Consider the following 19,916-nt stretch of genomic DNA (forward strand, 5'->3'; position numbering starts at 1 on the left):
CAGTATCTGAAAATCATGTCCTTTTTAAACAAAAAAAAAAACAAAACAAAAAAAAAGCTTTAGCAAAGATCTGACATAGGCCCTACAGGTGATCCATTTACTGTTCACTCAAGCCTTATCAGTAATGGTCTCAGCGGAAGGGTGTCTGTCAAGAAGCAGAGAGAAAAGGCTGAGGTATGCCAAATTACACAAGAACCTGACTAAAAATCAATGGCAACTGATCTTATGGAGTGATGAATCCAAATTTTAAAGTTTTGATTCAACTCATCATCAGATTTTGATCACCATCCATGATCAGGGAAGCACCTGATTATCAACATCTTCAATTTTGAGCATGACAATGATTCCAAATGCATTGTGAATGCAGGGAAAGTATACTTAGATAGAAAAACACATAGTGGAACACTACCAGTCATGGATTGGCCTCCCCAGAACCCAGATCTCAATATGAATGATATCATGTGGAATCATCTTCATGGAGAACAGACCAAAAGGCAGCCAACATCCAAAGAAGAGCTTTGAATATCCCTCAAGAAGCCCATTGAACTATTCATGAATGCTACTTAAAGAAATTACAGGAAAAAGAGAGAGAGAGTTCAGAGTCAAAGAATAAAGGTGCTCATGTTAAATATTGACTTTCAGGCTCGTTGGAATTATAGAAACTCTGTTTTTGTCTTCATTTTCATTCATTAAAGGGCACAAACGTTAGCGTCCCGAAACACAAGAAAACGAGCTACCCCGACAGCAGGACGTTATGTCCGCACGCAGCATTTCCGGCTCTATAATCCCCTCCGTGTGCTCCCTGACAGCAAGAACTGAACTCCAAGTTCGAGTGTAACATACATCCCCAGAAAACACAGGAACCCTCTGAACACGCCCTCCCCCCCACTTAGACCTGAACGCCGCATTAATCAGGTCTCTCGTGTGGGCGTGGTCTTATATAAAGGGGAGGCGTCGTTTGCGAGGGTGTGTTTGTAAGCGTGCGCATGTGTTCGAGAGAGAGAGTCCTCCTTTAGCCGCATGAGATGACGAGTGCCCTGCAGTCTTTGCAGTCACTGTTTTCGCGTTCTCCTCTCCTCCTCTGTCTGTAGCGGTTCACTCCGGGAATGCTCACCAGCGTGTCCTGATCCGACGCTGTCGTCAGTCCCTTCATCTCCAGCCTGTCCCCGCTCTCCGTGTCCGCCCGCGTGTGAGGGTCGCAGCCTGCCCGAGGTGCTTTCGCTGTAAGGTGGGTGCATGTTTCCGAGAGCATGCTTCTCGTGCGTGTGAGGAGAGTGCTCATTGTGGACGTGTAGTAAAAGTTTAACGATGACACACGTCGTTATGTGTGTTCGGGACATGTGCGGGATCTGCCTCCCTCTTTGACAACGGTGTGTCATTGAACTTTGGAAAGTTTATTCATTGCGCCGCTCTTCGGCGGTCACTTGAACTGACCATGTTGTAAACCTACAAGTGGAAAGCTTCCGCTGAAGATACCCCAGGCTGGGCTGTCCTGAGGCGAACAGCCACGCCAAGAAGCCGTGCGTGAATTTTGGGATTCCAGTTTGGAATTCCAGGAGCCTGCCTTGTTTGTAGTACTTTGACAGCAATCTGCAGTGGCCCTTTAGCCTTCTTTGTATCCAGGATTCCAGCTCCCCGTGTCCACCTCCCCCTCCTCCTCCTCTTCTCCTTTACACCCTTCCCAAGAGTTTCACCACTCTCGCCTTATCTCTTTATCCTTTTGGCAGCATTTACTCCGGGAGAAGGGAGGGAGGGGGTGAAGGAAGTTGTTCCAGGGATACTCTTGTTGCCCCATTGCAGAGGTTCTCAAAGTGGGCTCCTGGGACCCCAAATGGGTCCTTGAGTGGGTTCCAGGTGGTCCAGGATAAAGTGAGAGAAGTATTTTGTTTTTAATGGGTTGTAACAGGTGTCACTTTAGTTGGAAGCAGAATCAATAATGCTGTCAGAGGGTGTAAGCTTCAATCCAGGCTCCATTATAGAGGCTGCTTAGTGTGAAAATCTTTAGGCACCCTGTCTTTGAGCTTTACCCCAAATACTTTGAATGCACAAGGGGAGCCTGTCTGTTGAACGCTTTAATCTGTAATGCACGCTGTCTTTAAAGGCCATTGCAGCACATATTAAGTCAACAGCACAATATTTTGTCTCTTATACTACACTTTGAGAAACATGTTTGGTGATCACAATTTTAGCAGTGAAAGGATTAGTAAATGAGAGAGCCTGATCATTATCTAACTTTATGTGGAGAGGTCCTGACAAAGCAACTCTTCTTAGGTCCTCTAATCTGCCTTGTCATTTGGGCATTCATCCAATCAATTTCTTTATTGGCTGCATGTGGTCTCTGCAGAAAGTTGCATAACCACCCAAATTTATGATTCTACAGACTATTGATGTTGGCCTGTGTGTTTTGAATACAGATCAGTGTTCTCTCTGGGAATGTGGAGTGGGACCAGAGAGAGGCGCTTGGAGGCTGATGCATGACTGACTACTACTACTACTTTTTTTTTTTTTTCTTCTTCTTTTTTGTTAAAGTACTTCTGTAAATGTATTATTTGCAAACTTTGTCTCGTCAAAATATGGATGATTCGCTCTTCTCTAAACTCAAACCTTATCTGATGATCTTCAGTTTCCTTTCAGCCTCCTCTTGTTTAGCTATTATTGTATAAAATTAGTCAGCATTAAAGTAGGAATTATATCTAGTTGTTTTGAATACAACTACAACATTAAGTTAAATCCTTCCAAAAAAGGCTGCTGTCAGCCCACTAATCCAGTTGTTGATCTATTCACCAAGGTGTTTGTGCTTCACAGACTGATTGACCTAAATGAGGCAATCAGATGAGGGACACTTTTGCAGCCATTCCATTTACAAACAGGTGGTGATAACATATGGAGCAGAACCTGTCAGGTGTGTTGTTGCTGGTGGGGAAAAACCAGCAATTTGAGGCTAGCTTCCCTAGGATGAGCTCTGGGATAGCTCATTAACTCAGAAAAGGAAGACTTCCTAATTGCATTTAGTTATTTGCTAAGTTGATTCTCAAGGAACTGGACTGTTAATTGAAACAAGGAAAAGACGCACATAAAAACAGCACGAAATTAAAAATAAAACAACCGACGATCAATAACCAATGAACTTGTCCGTTTTTGTTTTGTTTGTTTTTTTTTCAACCCTGGTTCTGACATTAAAAAAAAGATTTCAAATCCACAGCATTTAAAATTGGTAGCATGTCTTCAAATTAAAGTTAATATACCATTTCAGAACAAATATGGGCAGAGGGCAGTGCTGCCAACTCCTGATATCTTACTTGAGTTGCCAGTTGGTGCACATGAAATTGGAAGTGCTTCTTAAACAGAATCATTATTACAAAATCTTGCAACTTAAAGGATCCTCGTTCCAGAGAGCCAATCAACAGCAGGACCAAATAAAAACATAAGCCACATTCCAGGTTATGATGTTCACAACTGCATTATGATGGTATGTCTACTCATTGTAGTCAAGCTGTACTGTACCATGCAAAAGCCCTGAGCCAGCCCTCATTTATATTTGGTAGAGAAATGGATGATTAATTGAAACATGTGCAAATAGACATAGAAATGCTTATATAAGGAAAAACAGTTAATACAATTCTCATGAGCTTGAAAGTCGATGTTTGGCAACCTGTATTCATCATCATTACAGCTTGATTGAGGCCAATCCATGACTGGTGGTGCTGCTATGTGGGGATTTTGACAGCAACCCGTCTACTGAAACCATTTCTAATGAGGCTTTAGTGAGTAGCCGATGTATCAACTGAAGGGTCAGATGCATCTCTTAGGTTCTGTTTCAGGTCTTTGCTGGTTCTCTTTCCTATTTCTTAAAGACATAATTTTCAGATGGTGCTGATCTGCTGTAGATAGTGTTGCATGTCTTCTTCTCCCACCCCCCCCCCCCCACCCCCTCTTAAGGCTTGCCACTTCTGTCCTCTATCTCCAGTTTCCTCAAATTTGATAAATTCAGTCCAGCTCAGTTTGATCTATATAGGGCCAAATCACTGTATAACAACAGTTGGCTTAAAACCCTTTCGTTGTAACACCCTACAATAATGCAGGCAATACAGAGATGCCCCCGACACCCCCCACCCACCCAAATGAGTAGGCACTTTGGTGGCAGTGGGAAGGAAAAACTCCCTTATAATAGGAGGAAACTTCCATAGCAGGCTTAGGGAGGGGCAGCCATCTGCTATGACCGCTTGGGGGTGAGAGGAGGAAAATGTAAATGGTTAAGCCCAAGGGCTGGAATGAAAATGAGTGACAAAGCAGCTAATGCCCAAATAAAAACCTTGAACCTTGATCTCTTTAGAAAGCTTAGAGCTATTACTCAAAACCCAAAAAAATTACATGAAGGTCAGGGCTCCTTGGAAGCAAATTGTAACAACATCAGGGGTAGCTAAGGAGATTTACACAGAACTGTAGGTGATAAAGTTGTTTTTTTCTTGGTTTACTGTGTCTTTAATGTGAGTTGGCATGATATTTGGTGAGGTGAGCTTGAGAAGTTGATCAATTTGCCACTCTGGGCTGAGCTGTTAATGATGCAAAATATTTAGCATGCAGTAAAACATGACCGATTTAAGCGGTGTTTCAGCACAAGCTATTTTGTGTCCCCGTGACCACTGAAAGTTATTGCTCTTTCCCAATTTAGATGGGATCTTGGTCTTGATGAAATCGCTGCCAAGTGGTGAGACTTGGTTCTCACACAACTTTGAAGTGGCCATATCACGTGCCTGCCGCTACATATCGTTTCTATGTTCGCAGAGGTAAAGGTTTGTGATCATGGTGTCGGTCAACAAGGTTAAGCACAAAAACAAACCTGTCAGATTTCACGAACCTTGTCAGAGAGGTAGCGCATGAGCAAAAGGACTTATTACATTTTGGTGCAGACTTCGGTCACTTTTTGAAAACAATGGAATAAAGGGCATTGACCTCGTTGGGAATGCTCTCTCTAAATGCCCTTCTAGTTTGATTATTTTGTGGTCAGATCACTGCGCACATGGCAACTGCCAGAGCTGCGGTTTCTTTCACCCCCTCCAGCACCAGTCCTGCTATTTCAAGTCCATGCTAAGTAAGCACAGGCATGATGGGGCATGAACTCTGTACGGCTACAGGCTGCCAAAACGCTGCTGACTGCACGTATTCCAAAGAATTATACAATAAGTTATACTTCAATCCCACAAGGATTCAGGTTTGTGTATTTCATAAGAATCTACAATGAGTTTGGTTCTGTTCCACATACTTTTTTTTTTTTTCTTTGTAATATCGTCTGCTTTGCAGTAATAAATCCAGAAATTTATTTCAAAGCCAAGACTTGAGTCTCGTTTTAAACTCGAGGCGATGTGACATACGGTAGGTACGTATATGTATGCAATGGGTATCTCTGTTACTGCTGATTTTATAAATGCATAGTTTCACTTGCTGTCCAAGGGGAAAATTAGCAGAGATATCCTGTTAACTGGTATTGGTGGTGTAAGAGCTTGTGGTCGTGCTCTAAGCAGCATTCCATCAGGTCTTGCGTCAGCTAACAGTCATTCAGAACTGGTTGGTCTGGGCTTATACACTGTTAATACCCCCCCTCCCTGATGCCATGACACCATTAACCCAGGCCTGCTCAGGGACCACAGCATAGTTCATGTTATTCCACTGACTCCGGATCTAAAAGCAGAGCAACTTTACCCTTTGTGCCAAAATGTTCAGCTGAGCTGTCAGTGATTAAAAATTATCTTGTGATGTTAGGGACAGCTTTTTGAGTTTCTGGACAAAGGTTAAATTTAGACCCAGTTGCATAAACATGTATAATTTATTTCTTTTTTTGGACTTTGTGTGTACTGTTAAAATTGTATACATTGGATTGAGTGTCCCCAACTGCTTACAGAATAATGAATGCCTTGGTATCTCAACTATAACTGCTGAGTAATCGTGTTTTGCTTTGTGAAAAGTAATTTCTAAGAACCTAAACTCTTGCCAGAGGAAAAACTTTGTGGTGTTATTCTTCCCCCCCCACCTCCATACTGTAAATATGGACCTGTATAAACCTGATTCTCACCACTTTCCACTTGAGACCTGAGGAGATGCAGTGCTTGCTTGTCTAAGTACAGTGGATAGAGTTTCTCACTGTCTGGTGTTGGCCCAAATGTAGCTGAAAGCCTGTGAGTGGCAAGAATGTTTCCTTTATTCTGCAGGTAACGAAACACCTACCTGAGTCTGTGGTGGCTTGGGTGCAGGTAATGTGCTGTGGTTGCACGGTGATGATGAAATGAGCTCTCTTATACATAGTTACAATATTTAATTTTTGTTCTCACAGTGTAGCCCATTGTCTTCGTCTAGGTGCTCCTACTTTTACTTACCATCTTTATCAGTCTTACTATGTGAGATGGACTCTGCAAAGCAAAATTAGCTGTCTTCAATAACTGCGTGATTAAATTTGTTTTTCTTTTTCCCCTAGAAACTATCCCCAGCAAGAACTCTTAACAGTATTTGTGGTGTTAGCTATATCTGTTCTGGACTAAACCAGTGTCTTAGTCTCTCTTGTGATCTGAATGCCACACCATTGACCATGAACACGTTTATTTTTCTGTACATTACGAGATTTTCTGCCCCTTGGTTTTCCAGTATTATTTCCCAGTCTTAAAAGGGATTAAGACTTAATGTGGTGTACTTTGGTACTTATGAATAGGACTTATGTTAAGTCCTTGTTAAGGTAATTGTTTTTCAGACAGCCAAGTTTGTTAGCATTCCTAAGACTAAGTAAGTAAAATAAGTCCTATTCCCCTTTCCCCTCAAGTGGTCACGTAGAACTCAAGAGCCTTTCTGATTTGAGTTTTCATTACAAGGACAGTTTTATTTGGGTTTGATGTTTTGTTTTTGTATGGAGGATGAAACCGTGTGACTCAGTTTTGGTTTTTATCAGCTTTATGGTGTGGCATTTCTTTGTATGTTACAGCGCTGTACAGTTAACGGTGTTGGGTGCTCCCACCACGTAACTTGTTGTAAAGATGGTGTCATGAGAAGGCAAATGCATCTAATGTAACCCCTTGGCGCCACCACTGCAACCAAGTTGAGTACAAGCATCGTTGCTCCCAAGACTGGTCCATTCATCTATGCCATTGCATAAGACCAGTTCTCCAAAGCAGCCAAGTGAAATCCTCATCCAATTAGGCACTGTCCACATTTCCAAAAGGCTTTTCTCCCCTAGACTGGTGCTATTCAGCCTACCCCGGCATGACATCAGGCCCTCTCTTATAGCCCCACTTTACGCTGCTGCTCACAAATAATGAAAGCTGCCAATTAATGACTAATCAACATGTGCAACAAGCACATCCAGTGAGGAGTGACTACCATCTGATCTGCTGATTAAAACAGAAGACAGAGATCCTCTGTTCAACTTTTTCTTTCCGTCTTTCAACGTTGCATTGCTGTAAAACCCGCCAGCTCTGGCAACCTTACTAGAAAGACTTAAACATTGATAATTTCAGGTATTGGCAAGTGTCAGTCGTTATTTGTGGGTTTAATATCCTGCAATACATGCAGTGAATTATATTTGTTTAATAATTTTCAAGATATACAGAAATTACACAGATTTAAATATTAACCTATGGAGGTATCGGAGAGTAAATCTCCAGCTGACGGCACCATAATGTAAATCGAGTATGTGTCGAAGCGCTCCACCCTTACCACTCACCTACATTTCTGTAGGTTGCCCTGTCATAGGAAGGTTTGACAACATGCAGCTTTAAAACCTGAATATTATAACTTAAGGTGTCTGGCTTCTTTAAACATACAGAAAACGAGTGACCTTCCCTCCCTCAGGGTTGGGTTACGGTCACCCCATTCACTTCAGTGGATTCTCCACAAGTCCCTAGACATGAGTTGGAGCTGTTCCAGTTCTTGAATTAAGACACTGTTTATGGTCTGGACTGAAGCACAGCAGGATGAGAGGAGTGGCTGAGACTGAAAGAGGGTTTCGAGGAAGGGGCGGTAGCTGCTCTCTTACACTGCAGCATTGGTTAACGGTGAGAATCTGAGGCTGGGTAAGCATGCCATAGGTATTTTACTTGAGGGACAGGTGTGACCAGAGTCTGATCTGTTCAGATTTAGAAAGTTGTATGTCAAACACCAACTTTGGGCTTCGTAATGTATTCCATGTCAAGAAGTGGCATTATAAGAATTCTTAAAAGCACATTACCTGATATTTTTTGGACACTTGGGAGCCGTAGAAACGAGCTGAAAATATGAAAGTGTCATAATCACATCTGCTAACAGATCAGTTGGCAACCATGTGGCAAATGCCAGTCATAAAGGGGAAAAATGTGTTTCTCAACTGGTTAGCGAGTGGTTGCTAACAGATTGCCATGGTTTGCATGGACACTGACTTGTCTGCAAACACTCACCAGCTAGTCTCTAAGTGTTCAAAAACTGTGAAAGATGGACACAAACCAGAAATGGAGAGGTGCTTTCAAAGTAAAAGTTGTGCTTTTGAAACATGTTGGCTGCAGCAGTCAGGGACAAGTTACAGCAAACAACTGCTTAGCTGGTAGGTTAGTGTTGATAGACAAGTCAGCTACAGGCAAAGATTGCAAACTGCTAGTGACCAGCGCTATCACCAGGAGGTTTTTGGTGCTGCAACTTCTTTAAGAACAATTTCACATAGCGAATGGCAACAACCTGTTGGGGAAAAGGAAAAATATGTAAGAGGTGATTGTTATTGGGGTGCCAACCAGTCTTTGGACATGGATGGATGGATTTTTTTTTTTTTTTTTCTTTTCTTCCTTGGTAATTATTTGTTTGGCAGTTAGAGACCTAAAACAATCCATCTATTTTCTGCCGCTAAAATTTTTTTTTTTTTTTTTTGCTTTTTTTTTGTTCCAGCAAAAGTGAATTAGCAAGTAAAGATTTGTGCAAAATAAATGATGCCTAAAGACTTTTCTTTTCTTTTTTTTTTTTTTTTTTTTTTTTTTTTAAAACTTGGTCTGGACAATCACAATCAGACAAAGGTCTCTCTTGTGACTATCTTATAAACATTACATCAGTCATTAGTCACTGCAGTGAATTCTTTCAACACCCATATTTGAGCTATGACTTCACTTTAACTACACACCTCAAGACCGACACATAAGCCCCACCCAAGTACTCGGTAGGACAAAGATGGGCAATGCAGGCGTGCATGTAACCAAGCAGCAGTTATTACAGCTGCGTCTAAGGAAGCGGCAGGGGCTGGCAATAACTGGATGTTCATGATTTAATTCCAGGATGCTCTTCTCCAAAGACTGTGTGTGAAGAAAAGCATATGTATTGGAATCGACTGGGTGGATGTGAAGATGCATTATAGAGTGCTTTCAGTGCGGTGTTTTCGGTATTCTCATTTGACAAAAATGTGACAAAAAATGTTGTAATTTATAAGTTGCCTTTCCCCCTTAAGCACCAACTGCTAGTTAATTTGCCATCTGCTCAAATGAGAAAAATTTACCTAAACTGCGTTCTTTTTTTTCAATTATTGCTACTCTTGAAGTCATCAGTTACCATCCAGTAAAACAGTTTATTCTGTGTCGATTCTCTTACGTAGTGTTTGCAGTAGTAAAAGGAACTGAATCTGACCACTGCATACTAGTAGACTCAAAATATAATGGCGGTGTAACAAGTTACTTTTCTCTACCCCTCGGGTTAGAAGCGGACTCTTTCGTCAGGCTCTTGACACTTCCATTTGAAGATAAGTGATGTCGACCTTGTTCCAGCTGCACTTTCTGTTGCAGTGATAGCCCAGGGCGGTGACAGGACTTGCATACATCTTAAAACAAGAGCTGAGTATCTCATGGACATGGAAATCAAGGACATGATCTCATGTCGTCTGCATCATAATCACAGGATTGAATGTCGAAGAATATAAAAGGGTGCTTCATTTTAATCTTACCTGGTTTGACTAGCATTATATGAAGTGTGTTAATATATAAAATATATTAACAAGACATGAATTTTATTCAGAAATCTGTTCCTGTTGTGTGCATGGTCTTAAACGAAACCTTTTCCCCCCCATAATCTTTAAATACTGACTTATTAAGCAGCTGAACATCTTTCCCATGTTTTTCCCAGTGGGATGAGAGAGAGTGAGTAAGCGAGAGAGGGAGAGATCCAAAGGTGATCAATGAGTGTTCAGAATCCCTGCAGGAGAAGGTGTAACAGGTGAGCTAGGAAAAGGAGTCCTGTGCAGATGTTGACTCCAGGGCGTTGGTCTGTTTTTAAAAAAGTCTGTTCCCTAGCACAAGCAGACCCCTTTAGGGGCTAAAAAAGTCACCTTTTGACTTTATGATACCTAACTAGGAAGCTTAAAAGCTGTGTAAGTGTGTATTGTAAATGATTGCACACTAGATGCACATTGACATTAAATCATATTGCAGAGGACTGTATTGACTGTAACTCTCTGTCAACAGTGTGTGGAAAGAATGCTCTCTGCGTTCCAGAGATGACTGAGTTGAGTTGAACAGCCACCTGTTAAGCTGTGTCCAGTCTAATCAGCTGGAATTAGGCTGACTGCGGTGAACATATTTTACAATTCTATACACAACAAGAGTAGTTGACACAGCTGAGTTATACGGATCTGCCATTGAGCTCTGTGTGGCTTTAGTTTATCGTTTTTCTTTCCCCAATAACGAAGAGGTATAAAGTGGTATACTATGGTAAAGTATTTAGTGTGTCACAGATCTTAGCAGGAAGCTATGCTGCAACTGGATTGGTAAACTAATCAGTAACTAACATGCTGACACAAAGCCGACACAAAGCCAACACAAAGTAGGAAATACAAACTGAAGACAGGTTGGCAGTTAATACAGGAAAAACTAGAGCAAAGGGCATGAAGTTTAATTTTTATTTTTAAAGTAACTACTCAGACTTTTGTTTCCAAGAAAGGTTGTGGTATTATGTAAGATGTAAATTAGAAAGAGAATGCAATGATTTTCAAGTCATTTGAAACTACTCTGCAAACCTTTGCCATGTTTACTTTTGACCTGAGTGCTGGTAACAAGCCGGATAGTCCCTCTCTTTAGTATAGAGAGCACAGCATCCATGATTTCCTTAAAGAATAGGCAACCAAAGCAGTTTAACACCTAAGCACAAGGAAAAAGGAGAGAAACTATAGTAAACAAAGTGTAAGAATAGCAGTCTGACATGAGACTTATTTTTTTGAAAAGGTTTTGTCACTAAGCACTTTTTGTGTAATTTGCAACTTGTTTGGGGGAAATGCTATCTTGCAAAAGTCCTGCATGATGGAAATGTTACAGTGGGATCAGATCAAATCAGTACACTATATATGCATTGTTTGCTTTCATATAACATTTTTAAAACTTCAGTAACAATAAATAATAAAACCGTGCAGTGAGTGTGTAGTTTTGTGTTATGGTGATATACACAACACAAAACTGGAACTTCCTGTTTGCTGTGGTGGGCTGGGCATTTTCTAGTTGGCTTCTACTATGTAAAAATCACAGAAAATCTAACAAAACCCTATATTTAGAAAACACTCAGCACCAATGTGGTGTGATTTTTCTCTTAATGAGCTGGGGCACAGTATTACACAACATTGCACTGGACCAATAAGCCATTATTCAGTTAGGGCTAAGGCAATTATTCAGTTAGGGCTTTACTTCCCTCGAAAGTTCATTTGATGTATTTGTATGAGGATGTCGTTTAAATAGCACACTTTGGCCTTTTATATTATACAGCAACTTAGACAGTGCTTGATGCACAGTGTTTACATGTAGCTGTGCAGTTACACTCTGGGAAGTTGTGAAGTGAATAGATTCTTGAATAAATAGATGGTCTGCATGCTTAATTAGTCTAGTGGTTAATGTGCTGATATGTGCTTATACCTCAAGGGTCCAGCTTTAATATCCCAAGGTGATAAGCCCTGCAGTGATGCCAAAGGTAAGGTCAGAAACCTTGGCTAATTGAAGTCTCATTTAATCAGCAGGAACATTTCCCTGAAGAGTTCTCCTGTATTATATGGTGGCGAGTCAGGGGATGACTTCACTGGCCCACTGATGGATGTTAAGAAAACTTTAGAAAGTACAGGCCGAGGCTGCAAATAACAAACAGGTCATTTAGCATGTGCAAGCTGTTATCACAATATAGTAGTCAGACTGCAGACTACTATATTGTGATCAGAAAGAGAAATGAAAATTATCAAAATTAATAATCCTATCATATAGGATACAAATTACAAACTCCTGATTTGGGGGCAGCATCCCAGTGTAACATTTCCATTGTTTGTTTTTGTTGTTTTTTTTGCTGGTCTCACAAAGGAAATTTATGATTTACGGTTAGCATTGTGAGGCTGTTACATTTTGAACTCTATCATTGAACAATCTACTGTCATGCAAGTTTAAACAAAACCACCTTAATTAAACCAGATGCGGTAATCTCAGTGCCACTGCACCCCAAAGTCCCCCATTCTGCTATGACGATAATTGTACTGTCAAGGTCATAGATGGTTAGGTTTCAGTACACTGTTCAAGTGGAAGGAATTGAATCAAAGGGCTCTGAAAGGGTCTAATCCCTACACTGGAATGGCTTTGATTGTGTCAGGGAGCAATTAAGAATAGGTACATGTATGTTTGGTCAATAGATCAGTCACTGAGAGTAGCTGTGGCATGTATGAGCTCTCTGAAACTTTTTTTTTTTTTTTTTTTTTTTTTTTTAATGCCAAATCGAGCACCTGGACTTTTTCCCATGTTTTATCATGCACACAGTTGAAACTAACCTTCCAGCGCACACCTGTAATGTTGGCTGAGTGTATCTTTTATTTTTGTGGTTTTGAATGTTTTGCATATAACCCTGACAAAATTTTCAGTGATGCCCAACCAATTGTTTGGCATCCAGAAGCACAGTTAGTTGACGCTTACTTGTTTCTCTTGCATAACCTCCTGATTTCTGGAAAGCGGGGAAGGAAAAAAATAATAACCCAGCCTAGAGTTCGGCCACAGATAGTAAGTTTGTGGCGCTTAATGAGGGGTGGCTTGAAGCGTTTAGGCTGATGTAAATTAGTTTTTGTTTTTGTTGTCAACTGTGTGTCTGTAAATGTTGTGCTTGTTGGCCAGCCAACTAGGCCCCACACATGGATTTAAAGGGTTAACGCACACACCCACACAGATACCACGCACAAGCACACACACATTAAAAGCGAGCCCTTTCAGTGGTCCTAGTGAACATGGTGCCCAACTCTTTGTTTAGACTGCATTCATAGTTTGGTCGGTATTTGCAAGTCCAGTTTTGGAGGTTTATTTTAGGGCTTCAAGGGGGGGAAAAAAAAAAAAAAAAGTGGAAATCGACAACTTTATCTTTTCAGTGAGCACAGTTTCAGGATAACATCTGCTTAAAAGTGTGATAAGTAATGTATCTGCATCAAAAGGAAGAACATACAAGTGCAATGGGTTTGCTGCTGCTGCTTGCTTGATTCACCTTTTCCAGGAAGCTTTGCACTTTAGCAATATGTGTGCTTAACGGTTAACTCTGCAGGAGATAGGAGAGGACATATCGGTGTATACAAATCAGATGTGATGGGACTCTGAAGTTTTTGAGGTCTTTCCAAACATGACTAGATTCTCAAAAGTACACACCTGCGCACCAGTATTTGCAGTATACTGGACGCAAACATCCACACATACCGTCGTGTGCACGTGTACATGCTGAAACAAACACTGTTTGGCAGAAACGCACACATACAAACACTGCTCCACCGCAAGGGCAGCTGGCTCACAACCGCTAATGCAAGCATGAGATAATATTAGCCGTCTATAAAATGCCAGGTCCTATTTTTATAATGCGAACTGGGGGTCACGAACTGCTGCATAAAAGACCATCACAGTTATGAGCCTGAGCTGCTCGGCTCCAAATATACCCCAGGGTATAACTTCAGACCTGGATATGTGCCTGTAGGGTATTTTTGGGTCAGTGTTTACAGGTGTTTGTTCACTGGCAGCAATGCCAAGAGGTTAGTAGGATACCCACTTTAAGAAGTTCAAATACACTGGAGTTCATGTTGTTGAAATTCTGGTTATTTTGACCAAGGATAGCCGGGAGGCAGGGTCTTGAAACAGAAGCACTTTTATTTTTAGTACCGCAAAGTGCCGCATCTATTGCAGTAAATTTAGTTATTTTATCAAAGACCACACCTCAGATTGTTCAGTGGTTTTATTCGTGTAAAACTGAGTTATGGAGAGGGCGCCTGTCGCTTCAGATCCACCTTGGTGAACTAAATCTAGAAGGCAGAAAGGCAAGTGCAGGACTCGTAATGAGGGGGGAAGCGAATTGTAGAATTTTCAGGTTTTGTAATGGGCTGCTCAGGGTGCAAAATATCTACAGTAAAGCTAAAGTTGCTGCAGGGATGCAATGCACTTGGTAGTGGGGTGTTCATTTGGCTCTGTTATGCGAATAAAACGGTTTGTCTTGGCTTACTGAATACACTTTTATGGTGGCGTAAACTAACGCCACAGTTTCAAGAAGCCTTTGTTCTCCTGTAAACCAGCTTAACCCTACAGAGGGTTAAGCTGGTTTTAAATATGAAAACCTGGTAGTGTGAGGGGATTTTTCTTTTATTTATTTATTTATTTTTAAACTTTGATTTGTACACACAGCTGACCTTTAACTGCCCACCGTTCAAAAATGTATTAAAAGTAGCTTTTTTTTTTTTTTTTTTTTTTTTTTTCTTCACCCTTATTTTTCAGCTTCAAAGTCACTTTCAAGCAACATTCATTGGTATATGAGTGAATTCTGAAACAAGTGCTGATGTCTCTCTGAACCAACCATTATATCTTCCGTGTTGCTTGTTGACGTTGTGTAGTCTATGTGGGTTAAGTACTACTCTGTGCTATATCTGTCTTCTTAGAATTCAGACTTCATCTTCCTTTCCTTGTGTCATCCTCCTCTCCTGCCTTCATCCGTCCTCTCGTGGACGCTCTTACCTTTTTCCCTGTTTCCTTTGTACTTTTCCACTAAGCTCCATTTGTGTTCCTTCTCCACAGGTTTCGCTCTGAGCACCTAATATCAAAACCAATTGCAAAAAAAATCTGAGAAACGTAAGCCATGGCTGTGGCCGGATGTCCGGATTATTTCCTGCATCATCCCAATTATCAGGTAAATGGAAATATTTTATTTGGGATATTCTTTTTTTGGGGAAAAAGGTAAAAATGTTCTTTTATCCTCCCTGATCAAAGACTGAGTCAGTAACTGGTTGTGGCATGGTTGCATCATTCCACTGAGGTGAATGCACAAAGAGCAGCAGCTGGATGGACCTCTGTGGCTCCAACAAAGATACTAAAGTAAACTAAATTTTTAAATTAATTTGATTTCTCTTAAAATGCTTAACTTTGGCTGACTTTGGAATCAGATTTGTCTTACACCTGGTCTTTGCACAACAAGTGATGTCACAACTACTAATATGAACTGTGATTTAGTGTCACAAGTGTGTGATTATCAGTCTTGTAGATGTGGAATATTAGAGCGCAGAGACACTGTGCTTTCTCTGCTTCCTGGTTTTTTTTTACCTCTTCTACTCCTATGGTATTGCTGATGTCAGGGATTTTCCTGAATGGTGATGCCCTTAATTCAGGAAAAGATTGCATTGGTGACATCACAGTTGGCCCAACCGGTGCAGGGCTTGCAAAATTTCAAAATCTCTGGTAGCCCTTTGGGCAGGCACTCTTCAGTTTTTGGTGGCCCAAAATAAATTTAAGTAGCCCGAATAAAAAAAGAGAGCAATTAATTTTTTAATGTTTTGTTTCCTTTACAATATTATACATTAAAGTATAATATTGTAACGGAAACAAAAATTAATCAGAAAATTGTTAAAATACAAATCACAACAACTGTATAAAAATTACAATCATCAACTCGAATACTTGTTTCTAATTGAACAGAAATTTCTATGAACTTGTAAGAACTGTGTAGAACATGAATCAGTCTGTGTCAGATCCTGAATCTGAAATTTCCACTGAAGTCAAGGGTAAGGGATGAGTGGAACCAAGATCGAGGCCATTTGCTTTTTGAAGTTTGCGAAGACTGCTAAATTTTGACAATGGTAGTTCACTCTTTGCAACATAGTACGCTTGTGAAAGATTTTTCAGGACTTCTTCTTGTGCTTGGTTTATTTTTAGTATGTTTTTTTGCAATTGCTGTTTGTTCTGGGAAAGATATTGCAGACTGGGCAATAATGCATTTCTTGCATTTCTCATGGGTTCTGATGGGGTCTTTCTTAAAATTACTGGTCCCAGTAACAAAGGCGCTTGGCGACTCAGATATCGAGGGAAACTCATGACACACCTGGCAGAACATCATGTTATTTATCTCGTCATATTCCAGCCACATAAATTCTTTTGTCCATGAAACCAAAAAAGCTGAGCTTTCTTTTTGCCTCAGTGTGATTTGTCATAACTTTTCCGTTTTGTGGTAGGCTTTTATTTGGCTGCCCCTTCTTCACCCTGACCTGTCTTATTTGGCTCAGCAGAACTAAAATACCGGCGTAAATCCATCTGCTTTTACACATGTACTCGCATAACGGTCAGCGATTCTCTGCGCAATCAGCCTCTCACATGTTTAAGCTTGCTGTGGGAGATTTCACTTGTCACGTTTGAATAGTAAGCTAATGAGTGATAAGACGATGTCAGAGGAATTGGTGCGCAATTAATCGTCACTCACCAATCAGTGCTGCCGCTCTCTACACACCGTTCGCGCGATCGCAAAGTGAAAGTGAAAGCAAAAAACAAGCACAAATTCAAACGCGATTTCAATATGTCACATATTGACAGAGGCTCATCGATGCCAATGACATATTACTCAGCTACATTTGCGAAAGAAAATGCAAAAGCATTGACATATATTTTTCCTTCCTATGATAGCCCGACGGGCAGGGCTGAGGTAGATTTTGGTAGCCCGGGACGTCGGGCTAGCGATTTTGCGAGCCCTGCGGTGTGATGGTCATGAATAAGGCTTCACTCTACAAACTGCACATGACCAAATTCCATCACTCAGTATCCCCTCAGCTGTCCCAGCTGGTGAGGTTTAGATATGGATTCATGTCTTTTGGTCAAGTTGTTCATGATCTTATTGTCTTTTTTTGTTTAATTCAAATTTCCACATTGCTTTACAAGCGAATGCCGTCATTTGTTACAGAGTAACAAGAACAAACTTGACTTTTTGACCTTGCTTTTAGATTTAGCAGAATCATCACATCACCCTCAGTGGAGCAAAGGGCTTCCAAACATTTGGAGTTGGCCAGACTGGCTGTGCGATACAGTTCAGTCTGCTAGTCTGTCGATTTATTTGTTTTTTGGCACTGTATTTGAATTTCTTTTATGTACATGTGCTCACATACTTGTATATGTGGCAGATTTGAGTCAGTGGCTCTACTACAATATACAGCCATTTCTAGGAGCTGTATATTGTTTCTGCCGTTCTTATTTTTAATAACAAGGTATTGAAAGAGATGGCAGAAAGTGAAAAGGCACAGTGAATTTAAAAAAAAAAAAAAAAAACCCACGGTGCCCAAAGATGGCAGTGTAAATATGTGTAGGCTAATAATTTTCCTGCACCCTGGCCCTGCATTAATATTTTTCTTGTTTTAGATTATTCAGCACTAATTAAAGACAGACTGGAGGCTGTTTCAGAAAGAAATGAGACATCATTTAGCTCTTATTTCTTTGCCAATGGTTTGGGCGGGTCCTGTTAGAGCTGTAGTATATGGATGTTAATGTACACATACACACAGCAGTACTTGCTCACTCGGCTGTTTGGAAACCATTCAGCTATAACAGATGTACCTTGACTCACTGAATGAGAAAACCCATTCACTGTGAAATTCCAGCGTTGTGGAAGATTTTCCCTGATAAAACTGAAGCAGCAGTGCCAAACCGATTCAGCTAAAGATAACATTCACTCTATACTCCAGGGATTATATCACCACTTTAATCTTGTTTCAGATGTAATCTTGACTGCTGGCTAAATGATCTGTATGTGCAGAACTAGGCACATCTGATGAAGTAAAGGACGCTTGCTACGAAACTACACTATGCCCTACCAAGTCCAAGTCTGTATAAATGTCAATGTATACTGTTGTTTTATGTAACTATGGAGAGGGTGACACAAGGAAAAGGACTAAAACACTAAAATGCCATCTAAGGAGATCTCCACATGCCAGTGAACAATACTGTCTGAAGAAACATGCACCAACCCCAGGATGCTAATATCAATGCTAGTTATACATTTGGATGTCATTTTGGGCTTAACATCGGCAGTTCTGAGTTTCTAAAGACTGTCATCGTTTATGCAGTGTGAAGATGTGCATCTTTTCACTGTTCCAGTTTACTGTCAGTGCATGAACATTAAGACCAGCAGTATGCTATATGTAAGGACAAAACTAGAGTTTGTTCGATTTTAACAACTTTTGTAGTTTCTTTCAGCAGTCATCAGGAATGCTTCTCCAAGCTCCTTAAAGGATATTAAAGGCTCTTCTTTGGATGTTGGCTGCTTTTATTTTCTTTTTTGGGTTTGTTTGTTTTTGTTGTTGTTGTTGTTGTTTTTTTTCCTATCTAGGTTTTTTCTATCTAGGTCTGCTCTTACTGGACTGTTTGTGATCATTGTTGTGCTAAAAATGGAAGCTTTCTCTATTACTGAATGGTGGATCAAAATCTGGCAGTACTTTTCATAACTCCATCAATTTCAACAAGATCCACACCGCCACTGGCTGAAATTGTGCCCCAAACATGGCATAACCTCCACCATGTTTTACAGTTTCTGACACTCACTGGTCATACCACTTCCCTGACCACTCTGTGTATAGGGAGCACTTGTCTTTGCTTAAGTCATTCATAGATCAGCGTTAAGTGTCTTAGAAATAGTAGTTTGACATTATTACTATTGTCATCACTCCTAATTCTTGCTACAGGAGAAGTCATTTCTACTACTCACAGTATTATGTACTTGAAACGTGAGAGCTATTCAAAATGTGGATAAATTGTAAGCACAAAACCTGAAATGGTTTACTACTATAACATTTACAGACTAAAAAGTGGTGATTAAAACCCTCAGTCTTGTAATGTTATGCAAATGTCCGTCATGGTCCAGCTCTGCCTCGGCTCATTTGATTTTAACTACAGCTACAGCTGAGTTTCCACATTATAAACAAATTAATCAACAAAGCTTTGTAGCAGACATTAGTGTGACCTCCTGATCTCATTCTAGTTAGTTATGTAATAAGGGATTTCCACTTGCTGCCTAGTGTTCATGTACTGTATGTTGCAACAAGCCTATCCTTATTAGTGTTGTTTTTCCCAGTAGGTCAGTCTGAAATAAGACTAGGACCCTTTTAGCATTAGTGATCTTATACTTGAAGAATTTTTTGTTCTCGTTAAAACGGTAATAGAAAGTGCAATTTTTATCCTGTGATACTTAAAAGCCCCAGCCTCTCTAATCTGCAGACTGCAGTCAAGCGTGTAGTGTCCACTGTGCAGAGGATGTGCCAGGTGCACGTCTGGTATGTTAGGGGCCAGGCTTCCCTACAGCACCTGTGGTGCATTTGCACACTGGGAGTGATGAGAAACAATGGATTACAGCATATGTGACCCACAAATATTCTTTTGCACTCCATAAACACTATAACACTTGAGCTAATGTTGCCTGTCACAGCCAGGTCTACATGGGTTGAATATATTTTCCCTGTTATCTGGTGTTTCGAATCAAGATTTAACTGAGCTGATTTATAGTTGAACCTGTAATGACATGTTTAATGTGCGCTCAACACTTTAACCATGGTGTTCAGCATAATATGCATGACAAGTGGACAGTTTTGCAGTAAGGATCCTAAATGAGCACAGTTGGTGCTTATGTAATTACTGTGTGCACTGTAAAGTTAA

General features: G+C 40.6%; 1 protein-coding gene across 5 annotated transcripts in view; it reads left to right on the forward strand.

Annotated features, from left to right (window-relative positions):
* The first annotated feature begins 922 nt into the window (after positions 1–922).
* The window catches only part of grb10b (growth factor receptor-bound protein 10b), a 65,286-nt gene continuing 46,292 nt past the window's right edge, over positions 923–19,916 (forward strand). Inside the window, exons 1-2 of one of the 5 annotated variants that reach the window (XM_005450574.3) lie at positions 923–1,228; positions 15,033–15,144. In XM_005450574.3, the coding sequence (XP_005450631.1) occupies positions 15,094–15,144 (51 nt within the window). In that variant the 5' untranslated portion in view covers positions 923–1,228; positions 15,033–15,093. The remainder of the gene's footprint in view (positions 1,229–15,032; positions 15,145–19,916) is intronic. The other 4 variants (XM_005450573.3, XM_003443726.4, XM_005450572.3 and 1 more) reach the window with 4 other exon arrangements.

This window comes from Oreochromis niloticus, linkage group LG11 (assembly GCF_001858045.2).
Source record: "Oreochromis niloticus isolate F11D_XX linkage group LG11, O_niloticus_UMD_NMBU, whole genome shotgun sequence".
NCBI classification, from domain to species: domain Eukaryota; kingdom Metazoa; phylum Chordata; class Actinopteri; order Cichliformes; family Cichlidae; genus Oreochromis; species Oreochromis niloticus.